The sequence below is a fragment of the Calliphora vicina genome, chromosome 1 (assembly GCF_958450345.1).
Source record: "Calliphora vicina chromosome 1, idCalVici1.1, whole genome shotgun sequence".
NCBI classification, from domain to species: domain Eukaryota; kingdom Metazoa; phylum Arthropoda; class Insecta; order Diptera; family Calliphoridae; genus Calliphora; species Calliphora vicina.
Genome location: NC_088780.1, coordinates 56362422 through 56378398, shown reverse-complemented (window position 1 = coordinate 56378398; position 15977 = coordinate 56362422). Strand labels below are relative to the sequence as shown.

At 31.6% G+C, this 15977-nt stretch overlaps 1 protein-coding gene across 1 annotated transcript in view; it reads right to left on the bottom strand.

The window, feature by feature from the left end:
* The window catches only part of LOC135948674 (uncharacterized), a 78670-nt gene extending 63434 nt beyond the window's left edge, over positions 1 to 15236 (bottom strand). The window contains exon 1 of the mRNA XM_065498073.1: positions 15221 to 15236. Within this exon, the coding sequence (XP_065354145.1) occupies positions 15221 to 15236 (16 nt within the window). The remainder of the gene's footprint in view (positions 1 to 15220) is intronic.
* Between the last annotated feature and the right edge of the window lie 741 nt (positions 15237 to 15977).

Genomic DNA, 15977 nt, shown 5'->3' with positions numbered 1-15977 from the left:
TGTACTGTAAACGTCGAAAGATCGAAATAATTTTGAAATTATTTTCGCCTACAGAACTTGCTATTAAAAATATAAAGTTTTGGAATCGATTCTGCAGGGCAAATGGACCAGCCCTACTTACTTATAACTACAAAATAAATTTAGGCTACTACTATTACATGTGATGTAAAATGCCTCCATTCTAAAGTTCAGTATTACAACTTGGATGTAGAGTTGTCATTGTGGACAACTCATAAATGCCAGGCGTGTTTTGAATAGCTAAGATGTTATGAAATTCAGCATTCTTAATTTCGGTAGCACACAGTTTCGAAATAGTTTTCATTGCATTACATTACATACATTTTTAATTAAAATTCAACTGAAATACTTGCTGATACATATATTTTGTCACCTTCAAACACAATTTAAGTTAAAGAAATACCCAGCAGCTCTAGGAGACAGTCCCGAACTAGTGATTTTACCAATCATTTAGAGTGGGAACTAGTTACTTAAATTGCTACGTGACTAGTTATTATAACACGTTACAATGAGACTGTCCGATAGATTTCGTGTGTTCTGGACACCAAACTTATTTGCCAACTGATCCTAGAAAAATTCCTGATCTAATAGACTTCGCCATACGTATAAATATTATTCGAAATGCAATATCCACAGAAATATCCTATGATCTATCTTCTGACCACTCTCCTGTAATTATTAATTATTGTAAGAGACCCAACATCCCAAGATTTCCTAAGGACTCTTTGTATTTTAAGACAAATTGGCTAAAATATAGGAAATATATCAGCAGTCATATCCATGGCTTCACGTCATTGATTGTTTCGTCTCTGGAACACTCTAGGTGCCAAATCCCTCCAAAAACGAATACCCCTATTTCAAATTCGGATATTGAAAGACTTCTTCTCGAAAAGAGAAGACTCAGAAAAGAATGGCAACATAATAGATCGCCTGCTGCAAAGCAGAGGCTGTCAACAGCAGTACGAAAACTGAAAAGAGCCTTTCATTCACAAGAGGATCGCATAAACGAAAATTATATTCAAAGTTTGTCAAGTACAAAATACACAAATTTCTGTCTTTGGTAGAGGCACAAAGCGCTTTAAAAAAAGCTGACGGAACCTGGGCACGAAGTGCTATAGAAAAAGCCTCAGTATTGGCTGAACATTTAAGTGAAGTATTTCAACCCAATTCCACGGCAAATGAGTTTGAGCTTGCAGCCCAATTCGATATTACTCATGAGGATGTTAATAGAGTAATGAAAAATAAATTAAACTTGAAAAAATCACCGGGATATGATTTAATAACGCCATCAATGATTAAATACCTTCCAAATGTGGCAATAATTGTACTTTCTACAACGCGATCTTGAAACTAGGAATTTATTCAAAAAATTTTAAAATTTCTCAAATAAAAACTATACGTAAACCGGGTAAAGATTTAACTCTGCCATTCTTATAGAACTATTAGCCTACTCCCTTGTTTGTCGAAGCTATTCGAGAAAATATTCCAGGAAGAGATAATACCTTTTTTGAATGATGGAAACAATTTGGTTTCCGTGAACATCATGGCACCATTGAACAGGTCAATCGTTTAACTGGAGAGATTGGAAAATCTTTTGAATTAAAGAAATATTGTTCAAGGTATGGCATAAAGGTCTAGTACATAAAATCAAATGTTTACTACCACTATGTACTCATAAATTGAGTCTTATTTATCGAATAGACTTTTCAGAGTTAAGTACAATGATTATGTGACGAGAGAATACAAGATTAGAGCTGGCGTTCCACAGGGAAGTGTACTAGGACCTACACTATATTTGATTTACACCTCCTACCTGCCTACGTGCGATAAACTAACAATTTCAACATTTGCTGATGATACCGCCATTATTAGCTCACACGAGAACCCACTCATGGCATCTAGTCAACTACAAAATTATATCTACGTGTGGAGTCATGGTTGAAAAATTGGCGAATGAGCTGAAAAGAAAACATGTTACGTTCGCTCTAAGGAGATGCAATTGCCCACCTGTCACACTCAACAACGTTAATATACCGCAGTCTGATTATGTCACCTACCTTGGTATTCATCTAGATAGGCAGACGGCTTACTTGGCGCCGACACATAGAAACCAAGAGACTTTACATAAAGTTAAAAGCCTCTAGCTTTCATTGGTTAATCAGTGACCAATCAAAATTAAGCCTTGAATATAAAGTCATCCTGTATAAAACTGTTTTAAGACCAATTTGGACATATGGAATTCAATTATGGGGAATGGCTAGCAACACCAGTATTGATCTTATACAGAGGGCCCAATCTAAAATTCTTAGGACCATGACGGGAGCACTATGGTATATAAGAAATGAAAACATCCACAGGGACTTAGAAGTGACATTGGAAAAGGAAGTGTTCAAGAAAGTCCGTGAGAAATATATTGTAAAGCTGCGAAACCACATCAATACGCTTGCAAGACAACTTTTGCAGATCCAAACCCGATCCAGGCTCCATAGAGCAGATCTACCACCCCGCTAAGATGCGTGCTAGTTAACCATGAAGGCTCTCTTGTTGAAGAGCAAATAGTTTTAATTTTAGTTATAAGATTTAAACACTTATTGTATGGTCGATAAAAGACAGATTCAATAATTGACCACAAATAGTCATCTAAAAAGACATATCATAGATAGTCCAACAAACGATTATTTGTAAACAAACCTTGCTCCGACAATTCTCCAATAGATTGCTTCTGGTGGCTAAAATAACTACTTTCTAAAGTGCAGTACAAAATAAATGTTTAAAGTGACTTCACTATAAATTACTAAAAGACACTAAAGAGTCTATTGACTTCACGCTATGTTACATGGGATATCAGTATACTTAAGCAAAAATAAAAATAAACTGTTTGAGAATTATATCAACACAATGTGTATAAAAGCAGTTTGTATTAATTACTTACAAAACGTTTAAAGTAACTACACTCTAGATTACTTAGAGACACTTAAGTGGTAATTGCCTTGATGCTAGATTACCTGGGATGTATAAAGTAGCTAATTGCACTACAATAGACTATACGTGTCAAATGACCCATAATATATAAATTGGAGTCTGCCAAGTGATAAGACATTAGTGGCAATTACTGTCTATAAGGGATACATTGACTACTTGCTTAACTGTTGGGTACATACTTCTCTGACAACCAAAACAGCGACAAAATTTGCAGAAATTCCTTCTATAACAATTAAATTCTTGAATTAGTTTTGCTCTTTTCTTTGCTCCACAAAAATGTTTGTTTTATTCTTTAATCTGGATTAACACTAATTGAGGTTCCAATTCGTAAACCTGTTGTATCACAAACAATTATGTAGTATATATTCAATTCCATGCCACAAATTATGACCATGTACCACTCACTATTAAATACAAGCAGCACAATGTTACAAGCCACTGATGCTGCGGCTGCAATTGGTGTTGGGACATAAAAATGACAGGATTTAAATTGCAAAGAAAAATTTATATTCGTTTGATTTCATTTGAATGCGAGTATTCATTTGTTTGTGCATTATTTTATGCATCATTGGTGTATATTTTGCATATATTTGACACTTGAAACGAAATGTGTAGTAACAAATTTTGCATACAAAATAACAATTTATTTGAAATGTTCTACTGGCATGGTTCTATGTCTAGCGAGGAATGGTGTCAATGTAATGGACAACTAAAACTAAACATTTAATGAACTAATTTAAGAATAGGCATACTTATTTAAATGTTTCTAACATCCCTCGTACGTACCTACATAAATACGAATATAAATAAAGAATGTTCTATTAAAGCATTATGTTTGTCATTGCAACGGTGGCAACGTATCAGTGGCAATTTCATTTCATTATATGCTTGTGAGGTGAACTGTCTTGATGTTAACGTTTCCCCAATGTTTTGTCTGTCGATGTCAGTTAATTGACTGACGCCATCTATGACTGTTGGCATTTTTACAATCAGTATTTGCTTATAAATAAATACTCGTATTATTGACAGAATGAAGTGTGCAATTTTGTATTTTGGTTATATATATTTCGACATATACATATAGTATAGTATTTGTGTAATATATGTAAGTAAATAGAAAACAATTATTTACATAAACATTGGTCAGTTTTTAGACGATTTTGAAATTATGCTAAAACACAAATCAAACTAAAGCTACATATGTATGTATACTGTTGTCCGATCTTACAATATTGTTAGTAAAATGTTCAGAAATTTTTGAACTTACAAAAGCATTGACAGTACATTGTAAGACAATAATATTGTCAGACATCGTATGAATACATTACGTTGCCATTGTTAGATACTTGTAAGAAGTTTATGCATCTGAAAATGGCATCATTATTAAACCATTTAAAAACAAACAAAAGCAGGGTTTCGATATTCAGCTCTAGCAACATATTTCTTACATTTGACTATGCAATAAATATGAAATTATCTCATTTCATCACAATCAGCTAATATAAATATTCATACTGTTCGTTCGTATTACTATTAAAATTGCAATGCTAGTCTGCAATTTTTAGTAGCAAACACAATCCATTGCATATCCACCAAAATATATGTTCGTGCTTTAGTAGCACACACAGTTTTTTTGTCGTGCTAATATTGCACCCCATTCGTTTTATTTTGTTATGCTGGCAAACTTTTCTTACAAAAATACACACTTCTGTAGTTGTGCTATAGCACAATTAACATTTCTGCAATTGATGCTATCAGTTGCTGTTCTTGATAAGTGCATAACAACATATCAGTAAACACATCCAATGTACAGTTGGGCAGAATCGAAATTTTTTTGAAATAAATCTGGCGTTTCTAAACGGCTGATCTGATCAGGATAAAATTTGACGCGGTCGTAGCCAAGGAGTATTCGAGTTTAAATTATTGAAATGGGCCCTACAAATGCCCCAGGGGCGGCGCTATGGGGGCTCAGAATATGGACCTTCGACATGCAAAATTTTTAAACACGTCCCATTTTTTTGTTTCCCATTTGATTTCAAAGAGTTTTATATGTTTAGAAAGCGCTCGCCTATGTTTTGAAAAAATATGCTTGCGTGTGCTATTTACCTCTTATACTTTTCGAGTTATAGGCATTTCAAAATTGAAATTTTAAAATTTTGCCATACCTTGGTCCGCTTTTTTAAAAATATAGGTCATACTTTTGTACCGAACGGGCTCGATTTTTTTTGTTAGTTAGACAACTAAATTATCAGTAATATACAAAATATTTCAGAGTAATATCGATTATAGATCCAAAAATAAACGATTTTCAATTTAAGAATTCAAAAAATAGTAGATTTTTGCTGTTTTTTGGATGAAAATGTGACTTAACTCTTTTTTATTAAAAAAAAACTTTCTTTAAGAACATATAACAATTTTATGTTTTTCTGTAAGGTAGCTTTACAGAGAACATTTTGGTATAAAAAACATGTAATATTTTTTGAACATGTTGCCCTTTCGTCTTGCGGAATTTGACCTATTTTTTGATAAAAATTTCAACTTTGGGCCACATGTTCTAAAATACCAAAGTTGGGATCAAAAAACGGAAAGCAGCTTTAGAAACCTTGATTTGTTCCCTATTTATCCCCAAAGTATTTTCCCAGCCCCGAAGGAAATGTCGACCATATGGTTAAAATTGTAAAAAATACCATTTTCGGGATTTTCGCTTAAATTTTTAGGAATTGTGGGATTCCTTTTAACCTTTTGAAAAGTTTTTTTACACTTTGTAATTTGGAATGACAAATTTAAAAAACGTTGAAAATTTCATTGAGTTTTGCTAATAAATAAAGATTTTATTACAGATTACATATTTATTGAGTTTCTAAAACTAAAATTTTTATCAAAATTTTAATAGGATTGCAAATACATATTAGGAACAATTTGATCCACATTATTATTGTTTAGATATTTTAATTTTTGGTCTTACAAAAAAAATGCGAGTCAATATCTCAGTTAGATTCAAAAATATTTACACTAATGAATAATCGTTATTTCGTATTACATACTTGACAATAAAATAACTAGCAGCATCCAAATAACCAAAAAACAAGAAATATCTATGCAACCATAGCAGAGCAACCAAAGAAATGTAAATTGCTGCCAGAGAAAATTGCTAGCACAACAAAACAAAAACGAATGCTGACGCGCAATATTAGTTCTGCAAAAAAGTGTGTATGCTGCTATAGCACGAACATATATTTTGGTTGTTGTGCTACAATAACGAGTGGACAACTGGTTGTATCTGCTACTAGAAATTGCAAACTAACATTGCAATTTGTATAGTAATATATGAATAGTAACAGCAAATTTATATTAGCAGCGTTATACAAAATTATAATAGTAACTATATTTTTAGTATGCAGATTGATAAAAATGTATATTTACTGCAATTGACGGCTAATATAGTAGCAATTGTAAACCCTGAACAAAAGTTCCTATTAATAATATTTAAGAAATAAGTTAATCTAAATTGAAAAACAAATTAAATAACAAATGGACATTTCAATTAATGAAACCTGAGTCGTAGATGGCAGCCATAATCCAATTGACTTTTCTTAAAAATCAAGGTCCAAAACAAAAATTCTACTGCTAAAAGGTGGAATTCGTGTGGCCACACGAAAATATTATCAAACTTATCTAGGAAGTGGAGGCACGTGTTTCAAATGATTTGAAAGTTCTGGAAATGTCTAACCACGGTTCTGGTAATTTTTGCCATACAAAAATCTGACAAACGTGTGAAATGATAATTTTTGTTAGCATATAAATTTATTGTTTGACAATTGTCTAGCAATAAAATTGTAAGGTTTTCTTACAATCGTCTGAACTGACAATTTACCTTTAAAAATTGTTCATTGTCAGCACATTGCTAGACCTGACAACATTCTAAGATCTGACAACCGTCTATACATAGCTTATCTAACATGCATAACATCGCACAACAAATATACGTTTGAAACTTCATAAATACTTCATGTAGTCATACTGCATTTTCAGTCATTCAAAGGAAGAGAAATTAAAATTTCTTTTCATACCCTTCACCATCGTGAGAATGGTATATACATTAGGGATATAACTTTTGACATTTTTTGAAAATATGCAAATTGGCATAGCATAGTCGAATAGAGCATTAAAAAATATGAAAAACCACGGTATTATTTTTTCGTGCTTATTAAAAAAGTTCACGCACCAAACGCAATAAAGTTTTTCATTCAATTTTTTCAATTATTTTGAAAAGCAATTGCTGAATTCACAAAACCTTGTATCATTGTATCGAGTGTATTATTGAATTCAAATACAATAGTGTAAGCTTGTTGTTAGAAATTTTCATACAAAAATTAAATACACTTATACACTTTTATTTTGTATGTTTTTAAAAAGTTGTATTGGTTTACATCTATAAATTTCTCTGAGCACACATAGTACCCATATATGTGAGAGAGTAATTTGAAAAAATGAGAGTCGGTCTACTTGTTATATATACTACGCTTTCAAAAACATTCATACAATATACAATGGATGTTCACAAACTAATAAACAAAAATTGTATTTAATACAAGATACACGATACAAATTGTTGTGAATTCATCAAATATATTTTATTTTAATAATAACTGCGGACATACTTCAAAAGATAATTTTTAAATAAGGGAAGTATCCCTCACACTTGTAAAAAAATATGAAATTATTTATATAATTTTATTTTTTAGAAATTGGTGCGTGATGTTTTTGATTCCAAATGACCTAAAAAAATTATTTTCATTACTAATACAACATTGGCCATCACGTGGTGGTATGCCAAAAATTTCGCCAAAATTAGTTATATACCTAATACACATATGTATAAGTTTGTCATTCCGTTTGTAATTTCTACATTTTTCAGTTCCGACCCTATAAAGTATATATATTCTGGATCCTTATAGATAGCGGAGTCGATTAAGCCATGTCCGTCTGTCTGTTGAAATCAACAAATAACTTACATACACGATTCATACATCAATGTCTCCGTAATTCTTCCGGCTCGGTTACTATTTAAAATCGAGAAAATGGGTCCACAAATGGCTGAGATATAAGGAAAATACCAGGACAACCTCGATTTTTGACCTATTGTTTTACCTATATCTGGATTACTAAGTCATTAATATAGACAATATGGATATCTAATGATAGATATTTCAAAGACCTTTGCAAGTTGCCGCAAAAAGAACCCGTTAATCATTGCTCTGTAGCGCTCACCATTCACAGTAACCGTTTCGCCCGCTCTCCTCCAACGAAAACAGCACACCATACAGTGACTTTGAGCGGGTGTAATGGCTCTTCGTGGGTTACACGCGGATTTTCAGTGCCCCAGAAGCGTAAATTTTGCTTATTTACGTACCCGCTAAGATAGAAATGGGTCTCATCACTCATCTGCGACGAAATTCAAGTTGTGCCAAAGTCACCGACCGATTATTGGTCAAATAAATAGTCAGAATATTCCGCGTTCTGGAGCAGTGTAGCGTAACATTGTTTATTAACGTGTATTTCGCATGTATTTACTACACAAATGTCAAAACAGAACTGACATTAGGGGCCAATCGCAAAATTTATAGCATTTTCTGATAGGAGGATTACTTTTGCTTTACCTTGTATATTACAGTCTTACTTTCTTTGTTCTTGTCACTGCAGGTTAGAGCATTGTAGATGTTTTCTCGAAACTATTCGCTACAAAATCACCTACTGTTGGAAACTGTTGACACACAGTCGGTATTAAGTCATTGCAGTGACAGTTTCATGGAATATCCTTTTGGTGGAGTTAGTTAAATCTTTGGAATGAAATTCGTGAAGTCGCTTTATATTTATACCCTACACCACCATAGTGGGGAGGGTATTATGCGTTTGTGCAGATGTTTGTAACGCCCAAAAATATTAGTCTAACACCCACCTTAAAGTATACCGATCGACTTAGAATCACTTTCTGAGTCGATTAAACGATGTCCGTCCGTCCGTCTGGTTGGCTGGCTGGCTGGCTGTCTGTCCACGTAAACCTTGTGCGCAGAGTACAGGTCGCAATTTTGAAGATATTTCGATCAAATTTGGTACATATTACTTTTTCGGCCCAAGGACCAAGCCTATTGAAACTGGCTGAAATTGGTCCATTATTTCACCTAGTCCCCATACAAAGTCCCCTCGAAATTGGACTTTATCGGTCATAAATGATTAATTTATCTATGTATCTACACAAATTTCGCTCCAAATAATTTTTATATATACAAAATTCATGTCACCAAATTTTGTTACGATCGGTCCATAATTAGTCATAGCTCCCATATAGACCCGCTTCCGAAAATCACTTTAACGTGCATAAATCGCTTAAAAATGTTGGTATACACACAAAATTCAACATAGTTAAATTTAATATAGACATAAATCACACGACCTAATTTTAAGGTGATCGGTCCATAATTGGTCATAGCTCCCATATAAGGCCCACTTCCGAAAATCACTCATGAATATAAATTATTGATATTTTAAAACAAAAATATTTTTACTCATTTACTTGGTGTAGGGTATTATATGGTCGGGCTTGACCGACCATACTTTCTTACTTGTTTATATATGCGCTGCGTTCAAAGACCATAAAATTATGCAAAGATTGAGAAAAATTCTCCAGTTGACCAGAACAGCATCCGTTATTGTGGTATCATGCGAACTGGTGCAACTATACATATTCTGAGTAGGAATTAGTTTAATTCATTGCGTAGAAGGACACCGCGAACGTTGTAAAGCCAGAGTTGAAGGTGGGGCTAAAATCACCCATTACTATGCGAATGTCGTCGTCACACAGAGAAAACAAATTCGTAATGACAACTGAATTTGTCGCCAATCTAATTTATCCAGTTCTATTTATCATCATAAAAATCAGTTGCAATTACCGAAATTTTGATTTCCTAATATATACTATTTAATTGATATATAGAGAAAAGAGATTCCTTGTTGTAGCCGAATTTTTTAACATGCAATCGGTTTTTTATACCAAATAAATCGATTGCAAATGCCAAATACAATGTTAAAACGATTACAAATACATATGTACATTAGAGCGTCCCTTAGAATTAAATTTTTTGAAATGTTGACACTGGAAACTTTTGTCATGACCTAAAATACCACCAAAAAAGGAACCCGTGCCGACTTTCGATTTAGTTTTGAGGTGCATTTACAAGGAAAAAAATGCATTTTGTTGTAAATAAATCCCCATGTGATGATAAAAAATTTTGAAATTCGTTTAACAAAATTTGAAATTGGAGTTTTGAAACTGTCGTTAAAAAAAAATCATTTTTTTTGTTATACTTGTGAATAGGTTAACTGTATCCTATGAAGATAAAAACTCATATACAAGTAAATATGGATATATTTTAAGTAAGAATAAACTTTTGTTTTAATATTTCTCAAAATATGTTAATTTTGTTCCTACATTTCATGTTCTAGTGACCTGAGACACGTTAATGGCCTGCCGATTTTTTAATAACTTTAAAATTTTTTAACCAATTTTTGTCTTTTATTTCTCATTAGAACGACAATTACGTACACAGTTCGATTCTTTTAAATCAAATTGCAAAAGTAATTATTTAATGGCAAAAATTTAAAAAAAAACTGACAAAAATTCATTTTTCCCCCTTGTAAATGCACCACAAAACTAAATCGAACATTTCAAAAAATTTAATTCTAAGGGCCACTCTAATGTACATAGTTATTTAAAAATTATTTATTTCAAAGAAAAAATAAAAATAGCAAATAATATGGAATACAAAGATTGATTTGTTGAATACATTCAATCAGACTTTATCTACAAATTTCCAGGTAATCAATTAAAATTAATCGTTCTATTAAAATTTCACGTAAATTTACCGCCGTATTGATTTTAATGTTTTATCTTGAAAAATTGTGTTTAATTTGATTTTCTGGTTTAGTTTTTGTTATTACAACCGAATTTTTAAAATTCCCATGTAAAATTATTGGTTACTGTAACTGGTGAAATATGTTTTAATACAATAATATTTTTTATTGCAACCGCAAATATTTACTAATGAAAGTTAAATTCAAAAGTTAAACTGCTAGATAAACAAATTTAAGAACTGTAGGTAGGAACCGTAATAATACAAATAACAGGTATGTAGTTGTCATCGCCGTTGTAAAATCTTCCGATTTATAAAGCTTTCACTGAATTGACAATCATTGGTGAGACTTTGTTCATTCGGAAGCAACGATCCCATTATCGTGAGAACGAATATTCCGTTGATATTGCCTTGTTCAGTTCAGGCTCGTAGCTAAAGTATTCAGATCGTCGAATATGAATACATAAAATTTACTATTGAAGAAATTAGTTTGAAGTGTCAAATTAATTAAACTTTATATAGAATCAGACATTTTGGATTCAAATCTGTTGAATAAATATTTAAGTTTAAGGACTTATTCATAAAAAATGTTAAATTTAAACAACGCACTAGAACAAGTGAGGTTGCATGTACCCCTACAAAATATTGAATAAACCTCTTTTACAATAAATTGTCCAGCGATTTCAAATATGCTACTCTTATTACAATGAGATTTTTGGTTCAGAAGATATAGCCCTTCAAAGTTGACTGATTTTCAGTTTTCAAAAAAACAGATAATTTTTAGGTAATTTTGTCCGTTTTAAGATACAATATATCGAAAACTATGTAATGGATCGTCATTATTTTTGATTCCATTGACAGATATACATATGTATTTATTAAGAAAATAATAAACAAAAATTGTAATGTTTGCTTTGTATTTGTCCAGGTAAATCGATATTTACAAACTATCAATTTCTATATTTGCTATATTTTCAAAATAAGTTCTTTGATTATTCCTTTACCTAATGCCTATGCAAATTTCCAGCTGCACTTTTGAAAAAAGAAATGCTTCCAAAAATAACAAATGACCGTGAAAAAAAACAAAACATTTTTATTAATCTTTTCTGGAATAATTTTAAATCATAAAAGTCTTAAAAAAAACATAAAAAATTAAAAAAATTTAAAAAATATTTTATTTTACTTCCCATAAAATTTATTTTTCCACAAATTTCCTCTTTTCTAACCCATAAGTAGGCACCTGGAGGGCGTAGAACTATTTCATAGGCTGATCAATTATCTATCATATGCTTTTTAAATTTTTTGATTATCTCATTTGGTTATCTCCTTTAGATTATTTAATTTAATAGTTTATGGCCCAAAACTCTTAATTCCTTTAGTTTTTTCTTACTAACTTATTTTACCTTAGGTAGGTGTTAAGAATCATTCCTAGGAAGTTCATATGTTCCAGAAAGTTGTTTATTAAGATCTAAGGTACATTTTTGCAGTGGATTGTTTCCTTGAATTTTGAACGGTTTGATACTTTGGACCTGAACAGGGGAAAAATAATCAAAAAAAAATGAATTTTTTTATAGGTTTTTGCGATTTTGATCTTGAAGATGAAGTTTTTTTGATTTTATATGTTAAATTTTTGCGCTACAACTTTGCTTTAGAGAGTAAATCAAAATTCAGAACTGTTTGCAAGATATGAGCCTGAGAAAATGATCACTTTTTTGCAAAAATCACACCGAGGCCCCAAATCTTTGGGGGCCCATAAAAAAGTGCATGACTTTGGACACGAGTCTTTTTTTGGTATTTTATCACGTAGTGGTGTCCGTATATGGTTATATATTTTCGTGTTGCACTGTGTTGTTGAATCAATTCAAAATTTAATTAATTCACAGTCAAATTCATGCAACCTTTGAACGACGATATTTTTTATTGAAATATAATACAACTTGAATGAAAATATTTTTTCTTCATTCAGTTTTGTTTAGCTTTTAATCATTTACAAAATGAAATGGAAAAAATTGATTCAAGCGTTTATGTAATAGATTGAGTTGAAGAAAAATTTAATCATTGAATAGATTTTATTAAGCTATTTTGTAATGGATTTGAATTAAAGATAAATTAAATGATTCAATAAGGAACTCATACTATGAAGAATTAATTCTCAAAGGAATAAATTCACTAGTATTTCGTAATGAATTCTTAAAAGAAATGGCTAAGAGAAATTAAGAATTAATTTTATCAAACCTTTCGGGAATTTAGGCTTTCATATTAGTGGTATTTTAATGAATTACAATTTAAGTTCAAGAAGGGATTTGTAATTTGGAGAAGATTAGACATTAAAAAATGGATAACTAAAACAAATATTGAATTTATACAAATTCACAATGTTTCTTTAAAATGACTCCATAAAATATTGCTGGACATTTGAAATTTTTGTTAACAAAATAATTCTGTTGATTTACTAATCAACGAATCATCTTTTAAAATCTTTCGAAATCTCCATTTATGTGAAAACTTTACAACATACCGGAAGTATATGACAATTGTAATTGTTGTCATGTGTCTTGCATGCACCGATCTGAATAAAAATATCCCTTAAATTATTTCCACTTTTTCACCTTTTTAATGACAAGAAGCTTTTCTCATTTTGCAAGTACGAGGAGTACTTATATCATATTGCTACCGTAATGCTGTACAAAATATGTCAACAATAAGTGGCAGTAGCAAAGGAATGACATTTTTCTTAATTTTATCTGTGAAAAAGATCATGAACTAGTACTACAATTTGCAGAACTTCTGTTGCTAAAACAAAAGTCGCAAATAAGAGATGTTATTTTAGGAGTTTTTACAATGAGATCAGGTCTTCTTACATCTGGGCATAATCGTTATTTTTACTGATTGGTCGTTTTTGTTCACAACAAATAAATGAACAAGTTCGTTCTTTTTGTTCAATTGTTCACTTCTATTCTGTGGTATTTGACTAAACTAAGTGAATGAACAATTGCTCTATTAATGTTTTTGCAGTAAACAAAACGACACTTCTGCTTTTGGAAAATGTATTTGATTTTAATAATAAAGAAAATAAGAAGGAATTATATAAAATTCAAACAACATAAATCCCATTTTAAAGAGTTTTCAAAATATATGTTTCATATAATGACAGATGGCCAAAAGGAATAAAGTGAATAAAAAGAACAATAAAGAACAAGATGATTGAACAACTTCACATTGTTCATTTGACTGAATTGTTCAATTGAACTTGTTCGTTCATGAACAACCCAACTCTAAACAAGAGCTTATAGTGCATTTACACCTACTCCATAAACATGTTATAAGTTGTTTATGGTGATAAATTAGTTTGAGAAACTTGTTTATCCATACAAAACAAAAACAGGTTTGTAACTAGCTTTTGAGATAAACTAGTTACAAACAACTAGTTTTTGCTAATGCAACTCTGTTTTTCAACATTTTTCTGGCAACGCCGCACAGTGGCATGAGATAAAAAAAGAAAAATCGCTTTTTTAATTTTTTTAAATTCAAATGCATGTAACTTTGGACTCAGCCATGATTTTTAAACACTTCTTTCTTTATTTGATATATAGATCCATTGTTAATTCTATAAAAGAAAAATGGATAAAATCGGTGAATATTTGGAACCGCGGTCACCAAAAAACTGGAGTAGGGTGGGTAAAAATGTTGAAAGTTAAATTTTCAAATGCGAAATAGGATCATTTTAAAAATTGAACATACCCGAGGTGTCCTACTTTGGGAACCCCTGGTACCGCTCCTGGTGGGCTCATGAGGTCCAAACTCAATACATAAACTCGACTACACTTCCTCTTTTCGCATGTGAAAATCAGCGTAAGGGTTTAGAAGTTACAGATTTATTTCCATCTTTTTTTATTCTCATACCACTGTGCAACGTCCATATTTTTATTAAATTTTTTTATATTGAAGTCAGCTGTTTTATGACTTGTCAAAAATAAACCACTTAACTGCCTAAAATGCAGATGTAAACGGTATTGTTTATGAAAGTAGCTTATGATCATAAACTAGTTTGAAAATTACAAGTGTAAATGCACTATTACAGCGTATGTTATATCGATCCTGCAATCAAATCGAATGTAGATTCGTTTCGGCAAACCTGCCCTTAGTATTAACGCCTATACTAAGGGATAAAGATAAGTTCATGAAGTTGATTCATTCTCAAATGAATACCAATGACTTTTTTCAGAGTGTTTAACAAAAAGCATGCAAATTAAATATTTCAGTTCTGTTTCATCTGTTTTCGTAAGACCCTTTAATAACTATTTATATACCTCCACTATCTGGCATGATGTTGAGAAGTATGTCTTTTCATTATAACGACTCGTCGTTTTTTTGTTGTTGTTTTTTGGTCTGTTTCCACTTTAATAAACTTCCTCTAAATGAGTTTTAAAAATCTCTTATATGCACTTACAAAAATAAGTACATTATGGAATCGTATGCTCACGTACCCATGAGTACTCGTGTGGCGGTTGCGCATGCCTTTAATAGAGAAGAAGTAGCTCCAACTTCAATACAATGCAATGTGCAGCAAAAGCTGCAACAGCAATTTGCTGCTGTGAAATGAAAACAATTTTAAGTGTAACCAAGTAAACAGAAAAGGAAAGACACACAAGAAAGTTGTCGAAATGATAATATCAAGCGTCCAACGAGCGAACGACAACAGCAACAATGCAGATGACGATGAGTATGAGATTGAGGATGGTGGTAGTGATGACGATGATGATGATGACGACAACGACACTCATTGTTGTCAACATGGGTTTGAGTGTTTAACATAACATTGACTTTGACAAGTCAAAGGCCACTTAGCTTCTGTACATCCAGCCATCCAACGATCCACCATTTAACCAACCAACCAACCATTCAAATTTCCTTTGTACATATGTATGTACGTGGTACGTGTGTGTTGACAAAGAATCTCTTTAGAGGCAATAGCCTGGAATGAAAACATTTTACTATTTTTTTCTTTTTTTAAACAAATTTGTTAAGAATTTTTAGCGTGTTTCAGTTTCTTTGTTGTACATTTTG